The following is a 16,915-nucleotide window of genomic DNA, read 5'->3' as shown; positions in this document are numbered from 1 at the left end:
TTTACACATGTTCCACGGCTTCATGGATTAGGGCCTCTTAATGGGACATGGCGATGCACGAGTATGTAGATTGGTGGCTGGCGTAGCCATTGTCCCACTCGGACCAATGGAAATATTTTTACTTTGTTTCTATTTTATTCATAATTTAACAAGTTTCTTGTTTATGTTGTGACGCTTTATATTTTTGGATCTTTCTGGCTTTCACAGGCAACCGATCATTAAAATGTATCTTCAATCTATAAAGGTTTTTTTTTTTTTTGGCAGCTGACATTTTGTAGTTCAAGGTAAGTTGGCCAGTCAGCCAGTTGGCCTGTGTTGGAGCCAGGTGTGGAGATGGAGGCCAGCTAATTAGCATGGCTAAACATCCAAGTGCAGGCCACGCCCAGCCCCTGACTTGTGGCCCCATCTGGCTGCAGAACATCTGCAAAAGTTGGAAGATTAATTATCGCATCGCAAGCTAGGCTTTATCACCCATAAACCGTCATCGCCTATCAGCCAGCACCCTCCTGACCAGCACTCCCCCAACCATCCACCATCCACCTAATCAGTTCAAGGCCGCGACGAACCCACAAAATACATATGCATAAATATTTCTGGCGTTTCTTCTTCTGTTTTTAAAGCTTTTTAATTTGGTGTCATCGTATACTTAGCCGCAGCCCCAGCCCCAGCCACATCGTCATCATATGGCGTGGCACCTGGTGATCATCATCGCCTCGGCCCTGCCATGAGATGCCATGGGTTATTGGTTATGCACACCAAGAAGGATCGCTTTGAGGGGCAATCCTGAAGGTATCCGTGGAGGATATCTCTCCCATCCCATCAGGCCTGGAAACCCATAACCATCAGCTATTGGTACATACATGAATCAGTGATACATTTATCCGTGAGCAGTAATGATCACTAATTTTATTGGAATCTAAACATAGCTTTAGCAAAATGAATAAACTTAGCTAAAAGATGAATTCTTATAAGTCTGTGTTGTCTTAAATGGAACGAGATCATTTCAAGAACTACTAGTATTCCCAAACCGATTTAAATATATTCAGATACTGATTAAGAATTCAGAACTTCTTTTATCTTTTTATTTTTATAATTAATCTTTAAAAGAGAGAGCTCTTCAATAGTATACTCGTACTCATCGTGCATACTTACCATCTTCTTTTTCTGCATCCAAGAGCTCTTCAGAATCTTCCAGTTAAGACTTTCTTGTGCACTCAAAGAAAGAGGCTCTGAACCTTTAATATTTACACTTACAAGAGTGGAAATTGTAAAATATCACTCAAATTTTAAAGAGTTTTATATTTACATGAAATATGGGCAGTATGAAAAAGTCTTTTTAACACATTTATGTTTAAATCAAAGGGAAATGTATTTAATTTTACTAGGATTGTATTAGAGTCCTGTCTGAGCAGGAAACCGCATCGATTCGGTGGTATTCGGTACTCGCTTTTTTCGTTCAGTTAGAATTAGCGTGTCAGCTTTCTCGTTACATCGAATCACTCGCCCAAAACGGACTGAACGGACTGTATCAGATCCGAAGATTTCGGTTTAGTTCAGCGACATGCGACATGCTCCCACTCGGAGTAATCCGAATCCGACTAAACGAGGGATTCGTAGTGATCGGAATAATCTAAGAGGCATGCTTCAATGAATACTGTCGATTCATGCAGGCTCTAGCTTGTGTTCAACAAACCGAATATTCACTTCAATATTTAATTAAAATATTGGTGTGCTTGGCAGTTATTCAGGACTTGATGCATTTGAGCTATTCTTCATTGCAGGGACAGGGTGTCCCTGCCTCATTGCTCCCGAGCTACTCTTAACCTTTCTTTTTGTTGATTTTTGTGTTGTTTTTCGCTCGATCCCCATTTGCTGCCACAAGATTTACATGCGGGACAGATGGGCCTCTCGTTGCGAAGCTGAGACGAGACGATCTCGGGGCTTGGTCTTGATTTCGGGATTTACCAGATCTGCTGTGGCTGCGGCTGTGGCAGGTTGTGCCTAAAGCCGAGGCGACGTCAGCCAAAAATCCAAAACAACAATTGGCCTAAAATCAATAAATTAATTAATAAAATATACAAATTGCAAACCTCGCCTGAACCTCACTGCTGCCAGCGCCAGCGCCACAGTCGCTGTCGTAGTACTATTTGCTGCCGAGATTGGGTTTCTTTGGTTGGTTTTCGGATTGGATTGGATTGGATTCGGGCAAAACCTGTCATAAGCAAAGCCACCAGCCACCAGCCACCAGCCACCAGCCTGGCAACGATGTCGCCGTGACAAATTGGCTGTGAAGCCAGCCAAAGCATAAGGCCCGAAAAATGAAAAAAAGAAAATAACAAAACAAAAAAAACAAGAAGTGCTCCTGCACTCTTTGCATACTTACTCAGGCCAGACCCAGGCACAGTTCCAGCCCCAGTCCCAGCCATGGCAGCATAGATCCGGGGTGGCAGTGGCGGGTGGCGTTTGGTGGCGCAGGCGCTGGCGGAGGCGGCGACGGAGACGGAGACGGCGGCACAGTTGGTTGGCTAGGGCGGTCTGAACCTGTTGTTGGCCAGGCTGAGCCTCAACTCTGGCTGGCGCAGCAGTCGCTGTTGGCGTCGCTGCCGCAAAATATTGGATGGCCGTAGGTTAACTTTGTGCACACGGCATAAGTAACGTTCAGTCTGCCTCTAGAAGTCGATCGTGATCGTGTGGCCCAGTCAGTTCCGCTCAAGCTCGAACCAACTCCAATCTTGTGCCTCTCTGTCTGCCTGTGCCTGTGCCTGTGCCTGTCCATCTATCTGTCGTCTGTCAACTGTCGTCCGTCTTCCGTCGTTCGCTGTTCTCCATTTATAGTCGTCCAATATATTTTTTTCTAGTTTAAGACGTGCGCGCTTATAATTCTTTTTGTTGGTTTCAAATAACTTGGACAAGTTCAATCTTTGTACAAACACACACACACACACACACACACACACAAACCAAGACAAAATGAAGTACTTCAACATGTGAGTGATCCAACAATATACAATAGTACTACTCTTAGCATCCATAAGTACATATATTTATATATTTTTAAGCCTCGACTGTGACTCAAAAACTGCAAGTGACTTTAAAACTTATTTTGTGTAAATCATATGAACATTTTCTACAATACAGTGACAGCTGTAGTGGGCGGATAACCATCGTTGCTGCCGACCCTCCCTCCTTCAAGAAATATGTAGCTTCGACATTTTGCCCCTAGAAATCCTATTGCTTGGCTCCGTTTCATGGCAGAGACTGGGGACTGGCTTGCAACCTTTTTGGGGCACGACTGACTGCCACCAAATGCAGGTGTAAGAAACAGACAGACAGACATACGGACGGACAGTCGTGGCTCGACTTATTGCCAATTTGAACTTTAACACGGCACCGAGACGAGACGAGACGATACGATACTGCAACTCAAACTCAAACTCGAACTGAAATTGAAACTGAAACGTTGAAATTGAAGACGAAAATGCCAAAGTCTCATTACGATGATGATGATGATGATGATCATGCGGCGTGATGCTGATGCTGATGAAGTTGTCACGGGATGGCTGACTTGGCTGGCATTTGCCGGCACATAATTCGCACAAAGAAATGGCAAAAGTTAAGTCCCCACAGACGGCAGTCGGCGGCCGTCTCTCTGCCAAAGGCGATGCGATGATGGATGGCTGATCTCAGGGGGGGAATCTCTCAAACGACTCAAACGACAACAGCGGTGGCTTGTCTCAGTTGGAGATGGAATTTGAGCTTGGATTTGAGTGCGAATCAGAGTTGATTACAAGAAAAGTTTCAAGGTCGTCGGCATGTGAGGCTGCGTTTGCCGTTTACCCGTTTACCGTTTACCGTTGTGTTTTGGTTCTGCTTCTTCTCTATGGCTTTTGTTGCAGTTGGCAACTCTGTCACGCTGGCACTCAACAAATTAAGAATATTGGATTAATTATCAGACGTTTGTTGTTGTTGTTGCTGCTGGTTGTCTTGTCTTATAAATTAACGGTTGCATTTTTAATGCGAGCTGACAAACACACACACACACACACACACACACGCACACACACACATTCACTATGCAGACACTGAGCATGCCTGCATCTGCATACATTTATCGATAAATATATGCATGTGCAATATACTACATGCATATGTGTGTGTTTATGAATGCATGCATATGAAATATATGAGTTAATCGCTGAGTTGTATGCGGGAATTAATCACTCGTGCAGCAGCAACATTGGCTAGACAGAGACAGAGACTGAGACTGAGACAACGAGCTAGCGCCAGGTTGACGCCAAGATCAGGATTTTAGTTTAGTTTCGGTTTCGGTTTCGTTTCATTTTGTTGGTTTTGTTGTCATTTTATTCACGCGAATTATGCAATTTTGTATTTAAATAAATTATACATGAGGGAGTTGTACGGATTGAGATCATAGCCTAGTACATATATAGCTTATGCATATATGTATATGTTTATTCAAGGGCTTTTGCCATCTCAAATTGGCAATTGAATGCATTTTATGAGCCAAAACCAATTCAATGTAAGCCAATCAAAGCCAAATCAAAAGACTCTGGCCACAAACTTGCAGTACACTGCCTCCAATTGGCATCAAGCCAGGGGCCAAACAACAAACAACAACCATTCCAATAGCCAAACACGTACATGCATGTATACATATGTATGTATGTATGTACATATGAGGTGCGACAGACACAATGCACCGTTATTGAGCCCACTTACCGTAAGCCACTTTACTGTAATTCCACATTGAATACGAATTTCGATTCGAGTTCGAGTTCGGTGTCGAATGTGCACGTTTTTAAGCACCCCCACCGCCCCCTCCTCTGTATAGTGGTAGGTTTTAGAGGGAGTGTAATGAGGGCGCCAGGCCAATTAGAAAACGTGCATGGGATAGGCTGTTGTCTATGCATAACTGGGGCAAGTGTCGCCACCGATGGTGGGGGCATCGATTGGGCAGCCGGGAACCAGAATTAGCCGGAACTTCAAGATCAACCGAAAGCCCCATTTCCATATCCGCAGTGACGCCATCGCATTGAACTATTCTGCCAAAATGGTGAACAAATCTTTGCAAAACGAGACAGAAACAAAAACAAACAGAACACAGAAAACCAGAAGTAATATTAAGAGACTCGTCAAAGAAGAAGGAACAACATAAAGATGAAATGAAATATATTAAAAGTCAAACCATTTTGTTGTCTCCATGCTGTTCAAGAAGCATTAATGAAGATGATAATGAGGATGATGCTGCATTAAGCAAGTGGTTCCGCCTTCCCGCCTGCCACCATCGAGAACTTGAAGCGATGCTTATCATAAATTTGCAAACAATGTCGGCGGCTTATATAACTGGTTGAGAGCTTGAAGGCATTTAAGATAGTTTACACAAATACAATCCACCATTTGGCAGATGGGAGCTAGCATCTAGAAATGGTACATGATACGGGTGGGTATTTAGGGACGGATTGGATTGAGTGTTCCCTCCCGTTGGCCCATGCGAAACCGGTTCCGTTGCGAAGAAGCCCTGGCCGAAGTCAAATGTCAGCCGCCCGGGAGTGCAGGAGTGGAGTGGTGGAGTGCGCTCTGTGCCGTGATGTGAATTTCGATTGAAAAGAAGCAAAGCAAAGAAGTTACAGATTCCAGGCACGTACACACACACACCCAACTACAAATACATGTGCATGTGTATGTATGTCAGAGCGTGGAAAGCCAACGCCTTTCACCTTTGCCGTTGCATAATTTTGGCTTTTGTTTTTATCTGCATCTCCAACGATGGATGGATGACCCTAAAATATATGTGGGGATGGGGCTTGATGACACTTCTTGTTGGAGAGGATAACAAAAACAAATGTGCAAAACTCTGAAGAAGCTAAAAATAAAACTTGGCTGTAAAATGCCTTTGGCTTGCACACACATTTTACCGTTATTAGCCAACTGCAATGTGCGCACTTAAATTGATTCTGGCGCGGAGCGCGCGCGGCGCGGCGCTGGCTCTTAACTGGTTTTCTTTTTTCCCATTTTGTTGGTGCCTTTTTTGCATAAGCACCTGTTTCCTTTGGCAATACACACACACACACACACACACACAGCAGTCAGCTGTCCGCCCCCTCCAAGCAAACGGCAAGTGCTGGCTGGCTGGAAAAGAATTTGAAAACGAGTTCGGTGGCCAGCTCTTTTGTTTTGCATAAAATATGGGCAATGAGAATGAGCAGCATCGTAAAACCATCGTCTTCGTCATCGCCTGAAGCACCTATTCGTACGGCAGCAGTGGCAGAGGAGAAGCAAAAGCAAAAGCAGAAACAGAGCAACATTCATTCGCATTCGAATTCGGTTTCGGTTTCGGTTTGGAGGCAAAATCGAAATCGAAAGTGAACAAACCCGTTTGCCTGACCTTTACACATTAATAACTGTTAGCACATCTCGATCTGGCAGAGACGCCGACGAGACGATATCCGAAACTATAAAACAATACACGACAAAAACCACTGAAAACTGAAAACCTCGAACTAATCTTACAGGAAAATAAATGGCATTCAACAGTGGCGAGAAATGTATGGTTAGGCTTTATATATTTACGACTTCAGGTTCTGTACGGAATAACCCGTCTGGCTGGTCAGCCATCACCGACATGTCTTTGAACTGGAAGTCACGAGAATATTTGCATTTCATTGGTGGCTGGTGGCCGGTGCCCGGTGCCTGGTGCTGCTCCTCCTTTTGTTGATTAGAAACTAAACTCCCCTCCACCTCTTCCTTTTCCAGCTGCCTGCTCTTCATCATCTGCGCCTTGTGCTATGGCCTAGTGGCTGCCCAGGAGGAGGGCGGCTCCGGGTCCGTGTCGCCCGCCAAGAGAATTGCCGCCCTCCGGCGACCCGTTGGCAAGGCGGCCAAGCCGACCACCACAACGACAGCGGCTCCGGCCCAGAACGATGCCGGCGAGGGAGAGGAGTATGACGAGGAGGCGGGTCTCGGTGACCATGGCGAAGAGGGTGATGAGGCGGCGGACTCCGCCAGCTCCACGACAACCACCAGCACAGAGGCACCCAAGAAGGTGGGACCTGTCATCCGGCCCTTCCGCTCCAACGACGACTTCCTCAACTCGCTGAAGCGCCGCCAGCAGAACGCCAAGAAGCACCGTGCCGAGAAGGTTCCCGCCAGCAAGCCGGCCAGGAAGAGCGACGAGTCCGCCTCGGGCGAGCAGGAGGATCAGGCTCCAGCTGCGGCACCAGCACCGGCCTCGACCCCATCCAAGGGTTTCAAGGGCAATTCGGCATGTGAGTAGTCGTCGACGGGTGACGGGCGACATGTGATCCGGCTGACCTCTACCACTGTTCCCTGTTTGCTTTTCTCTTTCAGTGAGCCGGCGCAAGCTTTCCAAGCCGGCCAAGGCGACGCCCGAGCAGGCAGTCGATGATGCCGCCGCCGAAGAATCGGAACAGCAGCAGAAGGAGGAGGCAAAACCGAAGCGTCCCATCGGTCGCCTGGCCTTGAGGAAGCGCAACTGAAACGCTCGCTCCTGATCCTCTCGTCCCTTTTCCTTTTCCTTTACCCATGCCCCCGCCCGCCCCCGTCTCCACACTCCATCAACACACCCACACTCATGCCACATAAGCCACACACCCACACAAACATATAAACACGCATACATACATACATACATACATATATGGCTAGCTATATGGCAGCCCGATCTGCCTTTTAGTTTTTAGTTCACAATTGTTTTTTTGTGTATGTATAAAATATTTGTAATTAATTATTTTGTAAACGAGCCTCCTCTCCACACACAAACACAAGCGCACATACACATACCAACACGCACACACACACACACACACATGAGAAACAATACAATCAAATCCCTACCCCATTCTCAATGTTTATCCATATACGCATGTATATTCGCTGCAATATATATCCCGATATATGTATGAATGTGCACAATTATGTATTTTTCACGACCATCCATCAAGCAACCAACCAATCAATCAATGAATCAACCAGTAATAAAAACAAGAAATTTGAATCGATCTCTTTTTCTTCCATTTCGGTCAATCGGGTGACTTCGTTGAGGGATCCGCTAAAATTCCAAAAAAATTCGAAAGGGAACAATCTATATCTGTACATATTAAAGCCCTGCATTAACAGGCGGTATTCACATTATTCGTTCAATTAGATTCGAAAATTTCGGGTTTCCTTTCTCGCTCACTCTCCATTTGATTTTGCTGAGTTTTTGCATTTTAAAACTTTATGTTGTCCCTCGCAATGGCAGTTTTTTGATCCGTAGTGCTTGAACTGATTTGAATCAGACTGATGGAAGGATTCGTATGACCGAAAGCATTTCAGAGGCATGAGTATAGCGATGATTTTATGAATACTGATATCAAATTATATCGCATACGCTCCGAACACTTCTTCCATACTTCCCTTGATAACTCCTGGAGCAATCCTCGGATACACATCTTGTATATACTCAGACGTGAGTGTGGTGTTCGGGTCTCTGCTGTGCCCGGAGAATCGCTGCTTGAAGCCTACAAATATGCTAAGCTGATAATTGTAATCGTAGACGGAGACGGAGACAGAGACGTCTACGGAGGAACATCGTTCATTATGAAATCGTAGCATGCAGGTTATGCAGCTATTGATCAGAAGAGAAGAACTTATCAATAGCCATGAAGACGCTTAGAAGGACGGGCAGGTCGCACGTCACATACTGGAAGGGAGCCTCATAACAAGCTATGACATTCCGTGGAGGTATTCCAAGGCTTACTCCTGATTCATAAACAAGCATAAATCGATATCCTGTAGTACTACTCCGCTGTCTCGTACATGGGTACTGGGGCCAGCGAACTAGTCCGGTTGGCTGCAAAAATGGAAAATGAGTAATAATAAGGTGATGTAGTCACCACATCTGCTCTCTTTCGAGGACCATCTGCATGCAAACATGCAGAAAGTAAAACATTTCCTATCTCCTTTTAGCGCATGTCTCTCTGAGAGCCGAGAGATCGTGTTGATAAAGTGGATGGATGGTCCTCACCACAGCGGACGACACCACCTTTAAGTAATGCCGTCATGGGCTGCAACGTCTCACCAGTGAAAGCAAGTAGAAAGCTGCGCTGATGTTTTCATACCCAGTACTCGAAGATTATAGGGGTATATTCTATTAGATTTGTGGTTAAAATGAATGTGTGAAACGCCCAGAAGGGTGGCTTTTAGCATCAATAGCCGAGTCGATATAGCCGTGACTGTCGGTCCGTCTAGATCTCAGAGACTATAAGAGCTAGAGTAATCAAATTTTGTATCCAGACTCTTGTGATAATACACTTTTACAAGTGATTTTTCACAAAGGATGTAAATCTGTGGCATCCACAATGATGAAGATACGAGATATTTCTGGTACGCAGATGGCCCCTTGATTCGATATTTTGGGTGGTTAAAAAATCTGTTGAGTGTGGGGCTATGGCTATGTGTGAGAGCTTGGATTGTACAGTGCGTACTGGAGGTTAATTTTCCCCGATTCTCCAAAAGCTTGCGGCCAAAAAATTGTTTTTTTTATCACTCAGAACTGATCTTCCTTCCACATTACCAATTGCTGTTGAATAATTTACGACCAAAAGACGTCCACTTGATCTGTTTGAAATGGTTCGTTGCGAAAAGTTTCGTGGTATTTGGGTCGCCTTAAAACGTACCTATACCGTCGATAACTGTTATGTTTCGGGCTCAAATTTATATATAACCATGACCCGTAACCTGTGTAGATGTTATATACAGCTTTTGCTTGGATTTAGATCTTGTTGAAGGCCTCGAACTCCTCAATCTTCTCTTGCAGAAGATCGACCACCTTCTCATCCTCAACGACGCACATGATCTGCAGCTTGTTGCTGTGGGCGGGTTTCTTGGCTTGGCCGGAGCAGCCACTATGGGTTGGTCACCAGGCAACTGATCCAAGGAAACGCCAAGCGTCCAAGCGGATCGCTCTCCGGCCACAAAGAAGGGGCCAATATGGGGGGACCAGCGTTGAACGTGGGCGTAGTCTTCCGCTGGAGCCTTGATCAGGCCATCGAACACAGACAAATCGCCCTTTATGGGGGTGTAGCCGCTGATGTAGCTGTGTTGGCCAGGATGTTGTTCAACTCCTTCAGTCCCTGTGAGGTCTCCACATCACCGAAAGGCTTTTCAGTTGATTTCTTGATCTGAATTCTGAAAAAGAAAAGAGGAAGCACCATGGTCGTAATTTTGCATAATTTTATTACACAATCGAAAGCAATGGGAAGAGCCTCTTTTCTATGTTCATGCAAGAATTACCCAACCCTTAAGACCGCTGCTAGACCGATTGATTGCATATAGATATATCATCATAGGGTTGGAGAAAGGAAACGGGAACCGCAGCAGATTTTACTTTTAGATTTAGGTGTTTATTCAAACAATATATAAAGTTTGGTTGCTCTGTGCATTTCCATTACGAAATGATCGTCTAAGGTGTTCCATGTTTGAAACAAAATGCATTTTAGCTTGTCTCCGTGTGTCCCTCGGAAGTGCATCCCTTGTCTGAATTGGCAGGAGTGTCGTGTCTGCTCATCAAGATTCTACAATAGAAAATGTGGTTTCGATATCTGTATCTGTATCTGGGTCTGGGTCTAGGTCCGAGCGGTTGTGGGTATGGCGTGCGGTATGTTCCGATTCACGTATTGCTTAGGGCATCCTCGATGCGAGCGGTTCGACTGATTTCCTCGCCTTCCTGATTCGCCTTTCGCGTGGGGTATACCTCGAGGCCGCTCTTGAACTGAGAAATGTCTACAATGGTGGAGATATCGCCGTCCTTTGGCAGGAACACAATGTTCATCTTGTTGGCCAGGGCCTCGAATAGTTGGTCGTCGTCCTCGACCATTTCGGCGTCGCCGTCCTCGTCGCTCAGCAGCTCCTGCTCCTCCTCAGCATCCTTGGCCCCGTGGTCAGCGGTCACCATCTTGGCATTCTCGTCCAAAACAGCCACCAGAGGCTCGTCCATATCTACGGGCCGATGTCCGATCACCTGCACCGATAGTTTGCGCAAATTGGTGGCATCTGTTTCGATCAGGAAGCTGATGATGTCCTCCTTGTTGAGGGTGCGCAGTACTTCGACCTGTTTGCGGTTACGATCGAAGAGGTAGTCCCCGTTTAGGATCTCCTCCCAGTTTCGTCCCATTTCCGTGGAGAGGGCCATATCGGCGACCAGCTTCAGCTTGATCAGAGATTCCCTGGTGTGGACGTAATCCTCGATCGGCATTTTCTTGAGGATCTGCAGCATCTTGAGGCGGAACGCCTCGATGCGCTCCTCAACATAGCTGGCAGTGGTTTTTGTCTCCTGCGAATTCACCATGATCGAGTAGCCGGCAATGCCGTAATTGACGCGTACTGTGGCGCCCACATGGTAGCCCAGCTGCTCCTTGGTCCGGAGATGATCGAAGAGCGGCTCATCGACGAACATCATCATCAGGTCGAGAATGCTCTCCACGCGCACCGAGTTCGGTCCGATTTGATAGAAGTTCGTGATCACCGTATTCGTGTCGCTGTGATTGAGGGCGTGACAACGGATGGTGTGGCTTCCCAGCGGCAGCTGCACTGTGTGATCCTCCACGAAACGACTTTCCTTAATTTTCTGACAGTTGAGGCGACTGAGCACCGTATTCAGCACATTGTGGGCCGACTCTTCCGTGTAGTTGCCCTGAATGAGCGCCTGGACGTACAGCTCCTGCGGGAACTTCTGGGCAAATGCCTTCAGATCCTCCAGAGTGATGTCATTGAGCGACTTGTACTTGTCGATTGTCAGCCAACGAATATGCTCTAGCACACACAAACGGATATCCCTAAGGAAGATGATAAAGGTTTCATTCAAGGCATATGTAAATATAGAGAGAGAGAGATCTTACCGATTGAGGGCACGCGGTTTGATCAGGTTATTGAAGTAGGCCTTGCGCTGATTCTTGCGGAAGGCTGTCAGTATGCTCTCATCCAGGGCGTCGGCCACATTGACCATGCCTTGGGCAATGGCCTCCACAATCAGATGGAGCTTCTCGTTGTAGCCGCTGACCTTCAGCAGCAAGCCCTTCTCCCCGGCACTGAAGCTGTAGCTTAGCCCCGCACTGGTTGCCGGATACAGTTCCTCGCAAACATTGAATTTGACCAGCTCTTCGTACAAGGCGCACATCGCATCGCTGTGAAAAGGTAAAGAGTCAGAGTCAGAGAGTGTCTGAAATTGAATGGCAAAAAATGAGATGCGGCTGGGCTTACTTCTTGGCACTCTGCCGCTGCAGAGGTGAGATGAAGTAGAAGGCCATGTAGGCCTCGGGCAGCTCGAACTTGTCGTCCTGTCGGAACCACAGCTCGCAGGTGTCAGTCTTGAGCAGCCTCTTGGGGTAAGCGGGCAGCTCGGGCTTGCCCTTTTCGCTGCAGAAGAGCTTGAAGTCGTGGGCGACAAAGCGATTGGGCTCGGGCAGGAAGAGCTGCTCCATGGGCTGCGAATCGGTCCACAGCTGCTTCCACTTGGCAGGCATGGGCACAGTGGTGTATTCGGTGCCGAACCACGCCTCCTGCTTGTCGTAGGTTATGCCCTCGAACTTGTCCTGCGAGGTGATCATCAGATTGAACTTGAACTCGTTGAGGTGTCCGATCATCTCATTGAGATGCTGCTCGTCGTAGTTGTAGTAGAGCTCCTTGCCGGTGAGCACATCCTTGGATGGATAGTACTTGCTGTTGAAGACCAGCTCCTGGACATTGTCGAAGGCCGGACGCTGGGCCTGAAACCGGAAATTGGTCTCCTCAATGGCCTGCTGCTCTTCGTACAGTTGACGCAATGAGCCGCAGCTGGAGAAGAGCTTCACATAGGCAAACGTGGCGGCGAGCACCTCGTCAATGTGCTTGAATCCCTCGTCTGTCAGGTAGATGCACACATTGAACAGAGAGTACATGGTGTTCAGATCGAAACCGTTCTCGTCTATGCCAGCTATTAGCTGAAGGGCCCAGAGGCGTCGCCGCAGGTAGGCGCATAGACTGCCCTTGCCCTCGTAGCCGAGCAGGTAGGAGAGGAACTGGTCGGGCTTGCTGCGATAGTACTGACGGACGCTGGGCAGCACCCAGGTCAGCTCCACCTTGCACTCGTTCTCCACGGGCTTCACGAAGAACACTTGCTCGTGGAACTCCGGACGGAAGGCTTTGCGATAGTCGAACTTGGTCAGATCGGGCGCCTTGCTGTCGTTGGCGACGATTTCCGCAAAGTGCCGCACCACCATTGCCTCCAGCTCATCGAGGGGCAGACGTGCCTGCAGGCAAACATACATCCGGTTGGCCGAATAGTGCTCCCGCCGGATATCGTGCAGGACCTTGTACAGCGCATCGTCGTCCACGTTGTCCTTGAGTGTCTTCAAGTTTCCCCAGGTGAAGGTGCCGTGCGGAAAGTCGTCGGTGGCCAGGCTGGCCAGCAGTTGGTCGCGACGGGTCTCATCATCTTGGGCAATCTGCTGGAACTCAGAGTCGACGGAAACACGCTCGCGCTGCATGGCCTCCTGTTTCATCAGCGGATGCTTCAGTAGGGCTGTGAAGTAGTCAAGGCTCGAGTCCAAGTGTTTCTCGGCCACCTCGAAGTAGAACAGCGTGTCCTCGCAGTCGGTGTTGGCGTTGCTGAAGCCGCCGCATTTCTTTACGTGTGCATCGAAGATATTCTCCTCCGGATACTTTTCGCTGCCCATGAAGATCATGTGCTCCAGAAAGTGGGCCAGGCCCTGATAGTTGCGCGGCTCCGCGAACGAACCGTAGTCGACCATCAGGGCACAGGCGGCCAACTTCTCGTCGCCAGTTTCGCTGCTTGCTGTGCTGCCGCTCTCCGAGCTCAACGAATTGGTGTCGCTGCTGGAATCGGAGGAGCTGCTAGATTCGCCCAACTTTTCCCCTTCCTCCGACGACTCAGTGCTGCTGATGCCATCGTCGGGAACTGGACTGGGGTCCGAGACGATCAAGGCGTGGAGACCATTGCCCAACACAAGGGATCTACAAAAGCACAACGGGTCAATTAGGGATCGCCCGTCCGTTTGTCCACCCGTCCCCCAAATTCACTTACTTGTACAATTTCTTGTCGTTCTCAGACTTATCAGGCACATCCAGATACGTCACTTGCTGCGCCATTCTAGTGTGTGTTCGATGTTGCCACGGAGCTCGACTGTGGGTTCTTAATAATTGAGTGCTGTTGTCGACTCGGTGTCGCAGTTGCTGCTGCTGCGGTTGGAAACGGCGGTGAAAATTTGTTGAAGAGTGTGTGACGATATAATTTAGAAATTTGATTTTGTCTGTAACGTTACGCAGCCAAAACATTCAAGAGTGTGTTTCACATTAAATTTTGACTGCCGGCGCTTCCTTTCTGCTCTAGTTTCTAGCTCCCCGAATGCTTTGGTTTTGCGGTCGAGCCGCCTACCTTGTTCTGTTGGGTGTTGTGTGTGGGGTATTTGGTGGGGGGGAGGAGGGCAGCAGCATGCAGAATCAGCCAAACCGCCAGCCACGATGTAGGGAGATAGAGATGGAATAGAGATGATCGAGCTATCGATACTTACGGTTGCATTCTCTTAAAAATAAAATGTGAATATATGTTAAAAAAAAAATTGTTTTACATCAAAATTCCTGTGAACTTATAAAATGGATTCAGTATATCTGCTTTATATACCATATTCCATTACACTTAGAGACCACTCTAGTCTGAAACACAGTGTCAGATTAGTCTTGATAGCGCTCGTTCGAAGAACCGTGACACTATTTGTGCGAAATCGTATCCTCGCTCCCACAAGCACAGCCGATTAGATTCTCCAATTTATATCTGCAAAGTCTAACAATTGTCTAATAACAATAACACTGCATGCCTTTTTCGCAAGGTTTCTTGCTTAAATTGCTCTTAAAATGTAATGAATTTCGATCTTTAAAAAGAAAATGTATATACTTAACAAAAATATTGTTAAATGTCCTATTCCACTACTCTTCAATACCGGTATGGTATGTTATGGGCGGTTTTGGACAGAGCCGATAGGTATCAGGGCTGGAGAAGAAAGAGACAGCGGCATCTATAGTGGATCCTGGGAAGCAGTGGCAGAGTTGCGTAGGAGAAAAGGAAACGGGGCGAGGAGGAAGAAAAGAAAGAGTTTCCGGTGGAGAATAGTGGAGGCCGCACGTGCCCTGAAAGAAAAAAAGGAAACAAAATCGGTGATCGTTGAGACGACGATCCCACCAAGACATCAGCGGCAGGCATCAACATCAGCAGAAGCGGCGGACATCGGCAGCAGCATCCCGGTACTGGCCAGGCCGGAAAACTGATGCGAGAACCGTCAGCGGAGCACCGGCACCAAGGAACCGTCAGCGGAGCACCGACTGGAGACACGTTTCTGTCCCCACACACCAGCCCCCCGGGGAAAGAATCCGGACTTCAAAGCAGAAATACACACACACGATTCACACACACCCACCTTCATCCACCCACATCACACACAACCCACGCATGTATACCCTCATTTATAACACATCACATAACATCAACACATTTCGCACATCTACACCCGTCCGACCCACAATTAAACAATATATCATGATCATATAAAAAAACACCACGATCAAACGTAAACATCAGCAAGCATCAGGAAGCAACAACTTTTATCAAAGGGGGCTGCCAATTCGGCCGAAATAGGGTTTATTTTGTTGTTAGTATTTTTGTGTTAGTATTTGTTTCCTTTATATAAACCTAGATTATTAATTAATAATGTTCAAGTTAAATATGAAAATATAGTGGATATAAAAATGAAAATTTGAAAAGAGTCATGAGTGAATAGAAAACGGTAGTTGGGTGGGACGAGAGCGAGAAGAAGAGCGGGACCCTGAATATGAAAAGGGAGCGAATTCAAAAGGTGGCGCTCATGGAAGGGTGGGACCCTGCTAGGGATAACGAAACCAACTATCCCCGCTGACGAAAGTGCCAACGAGGACAAGTCTGTCCTATAAATTAGATTTGTTTTTTTTGTATGTTTTTTTTTTGTTTTTTTGTTTTGTTCAATCCGTCCCCTGGCTTATCGGGTCGGAAACACCCCTGACTTCCCCGTGAGCTAGCTGGGAACGATAGGCCAGGGTGGCAAAGAGGCGGATCATAACAAATGGCGCCCAATGGTAATAGAAGGGATCGATTTTAAACGCGAGTCTTAAAGACCCGGTGTAAAATGGAACCCTGGTAGAACGAAACTCAGCCGGTCCGCGAGCCGGGAATAAATCCTAGCCGTCGTAGCCGCTGAGATGAGTAGAAGAGAGGAAAATGGACATGGTAGTTATGTATCGGAGGTAGAAGGGAAGGAAGTGTGTGTCCCGAGTTGTGGTCCAGGTATTACCAGGTGGTGCTAGCCTCGTTGTCCGACTCGTGGAGCTCGCTGTCTGGATCTGAAAAGAGGAAGAGGTGCCGGAGGATCTGTCGAGTCGTGGTCCGGGTTATGTCCAGAGGCATTAACGTCGTTGTCCGATTCTGGGGGATCCACGGTGATCTGAGGGAGGAAACAGCGAAGGGAGTTGGCACTTAGAAAAAGTAAGCGAAGGTAAATAGCAAGGGGAAAAGAAGGGAGTCCGCTCACCTGCAAAACAATTAATGCAGTTGTCTCTCGTCCCACCAAACAAATTAAAGGTGAATTTTTGTCTGAAGCAGTTTGGGAATTATATGTTTTTTTTTTGTTAGTGATTTAGCAGACTATTGGAAAGCCGAAGCAAGAAAACCCAAAGGGAAATCATTTTTTTTTGAGGACTGACGATTCTCGCTAGCATTGTTTAAAAGCAATTTTAGAAGTAGGCATTAGGCAAGTCATCGGGAAAAGAGTATTTGTTTGGGAGAGGAAGTATTTAGTTATTTAGTGTTGCATTT

General features: G+C 47.1%; 2 protein-coding genes across 4 annotated transcripts; one reads left to right on the top strand and one right to left on the bottom strand.

The window, feature by feature from the left end:
- Nucleotides 1–2,662: 2,662 nt before the first annotated feature.
- Nucleotides 2,663–8,035, top strand: LOC108160638 (brain acid soluble protein 1 homolog). The gene is made up of 3 exons (XM_017294771.2): nucleotides 2,663–2,987; nucleotides 6,775–7,286; nucleotides 7,369–8,035. The coding sequence occupies exons 1-3, from the start codon at nucleotides 2,971–2,973 to the stop codon at nucleotides 7,515–7,517; spliced, it is 678 nt and encodes a 225-aa protein (XP_017150260.1). The 5' UTR covers nucleotides 2,663–2,970; the 3' UTR covers nucleotides 7,518–8,035.
- A 2,367-nt stretch (nucleotides 8,036–10,402) lies between these two features.
- On the bottom strand, nucleotides 10,403–14,723 carry LOC108160627 (nardilysin). 3 transcript variants are annotated; one of them, XM_033397170.1, is made up of 6 exons: nucleotides 14,699–14,723; nucleotides 14,589–14,599; nucleotides 14,102–14,256; nucleotides 12,280–14,031; nucleotides 11,919–12,203; nucleotides 10,403–11,855 (listed from the first exon to the last, which is right to left on the bottom strand). In XM_033397170.1, exons 1-6 carry the CDS (start codon nucleotides 14,706–14,708, stop codon nucleotides 10,691–10,693), a joined length of 3,378 nt encoding a protein of 1,125 aa, XP_033253061.1. In that variant the 5' UTR covers nucleotides 14,709–14,723; the 3' UTR covers nucleotides 10,403–10,690. The 3 variants fall into 3 exon arrangements, with proteins under 3 accessions (XP_033253061.1, XP_017150248.1, XP_017150243.1); XM_017294759.2 differs by lacking the exons at nucleotides 14,589–14,599; nucleotides 14,699–14,723 and adding an exon at nucleotides 14,453–14,559; XM_017294754.2 differs by lacking the exons at nucleotides 14,589–14,599; nucleotides 14,699–14,723 and having other exon boundaries at nucleotides 14,102–14,552.
- Between the last annotated feature and the right edge of the window lie 2,192 nt (nucleotides 14,724–16,915).

This window comes from Drosophila miranda, chromosome XL (genome assembly GCF_003369915.1).
Source record: "Drosophila miranda strain MSH22 chromosome XL, D.miranda_PacBio2.1, whole genome shotgun sequence".
Lineage (NCBI taxonomy): Eukaryota > Metazoa > Arthropoda > Insecta > Diptera > Drosophilidae > Drosophila > Drosophila miranda.
Note: the sequence above shows the minus strand (reverse complement) of the source record. Positions and strands in the feature narration are given on the sequence as shown.

Bases quoted from the DNA above. Each gene is read 5' to 3' on its own strand.
- LOC108160638 (XM_017294771.2), top strand. The intron at 7,287-7,368 runs GTGAGTAGTCGT...TTTCTCTTTCAG, and splicing joins TTTCAAGGGCAATTCGGCAT to TGAGCCGGCGCAAGCTTTCC.
- LOC108160627 (XM_017294754.2), bottom strand. From the start codon at position 14,352: ATGTTTTGGCTGCGTAACGTTACAGACAAAATCAAATTTCTAAATTAT. The intron at 12,204-12,279 runs GTAAGCCCAGCC...ACCTTTTCACAG, and splicing joins CAGCGGCAGAGTGCCAAGAA to CGATGCGATGTGCGCCTTGT. The intron at 11,856-11,918 runs GTAAGATCTCTC...CATCTTCCTTAG, and splicing joins AAACCGCGTGCCCTCAATCG to GGATATCCGTTTGTGTGTGC.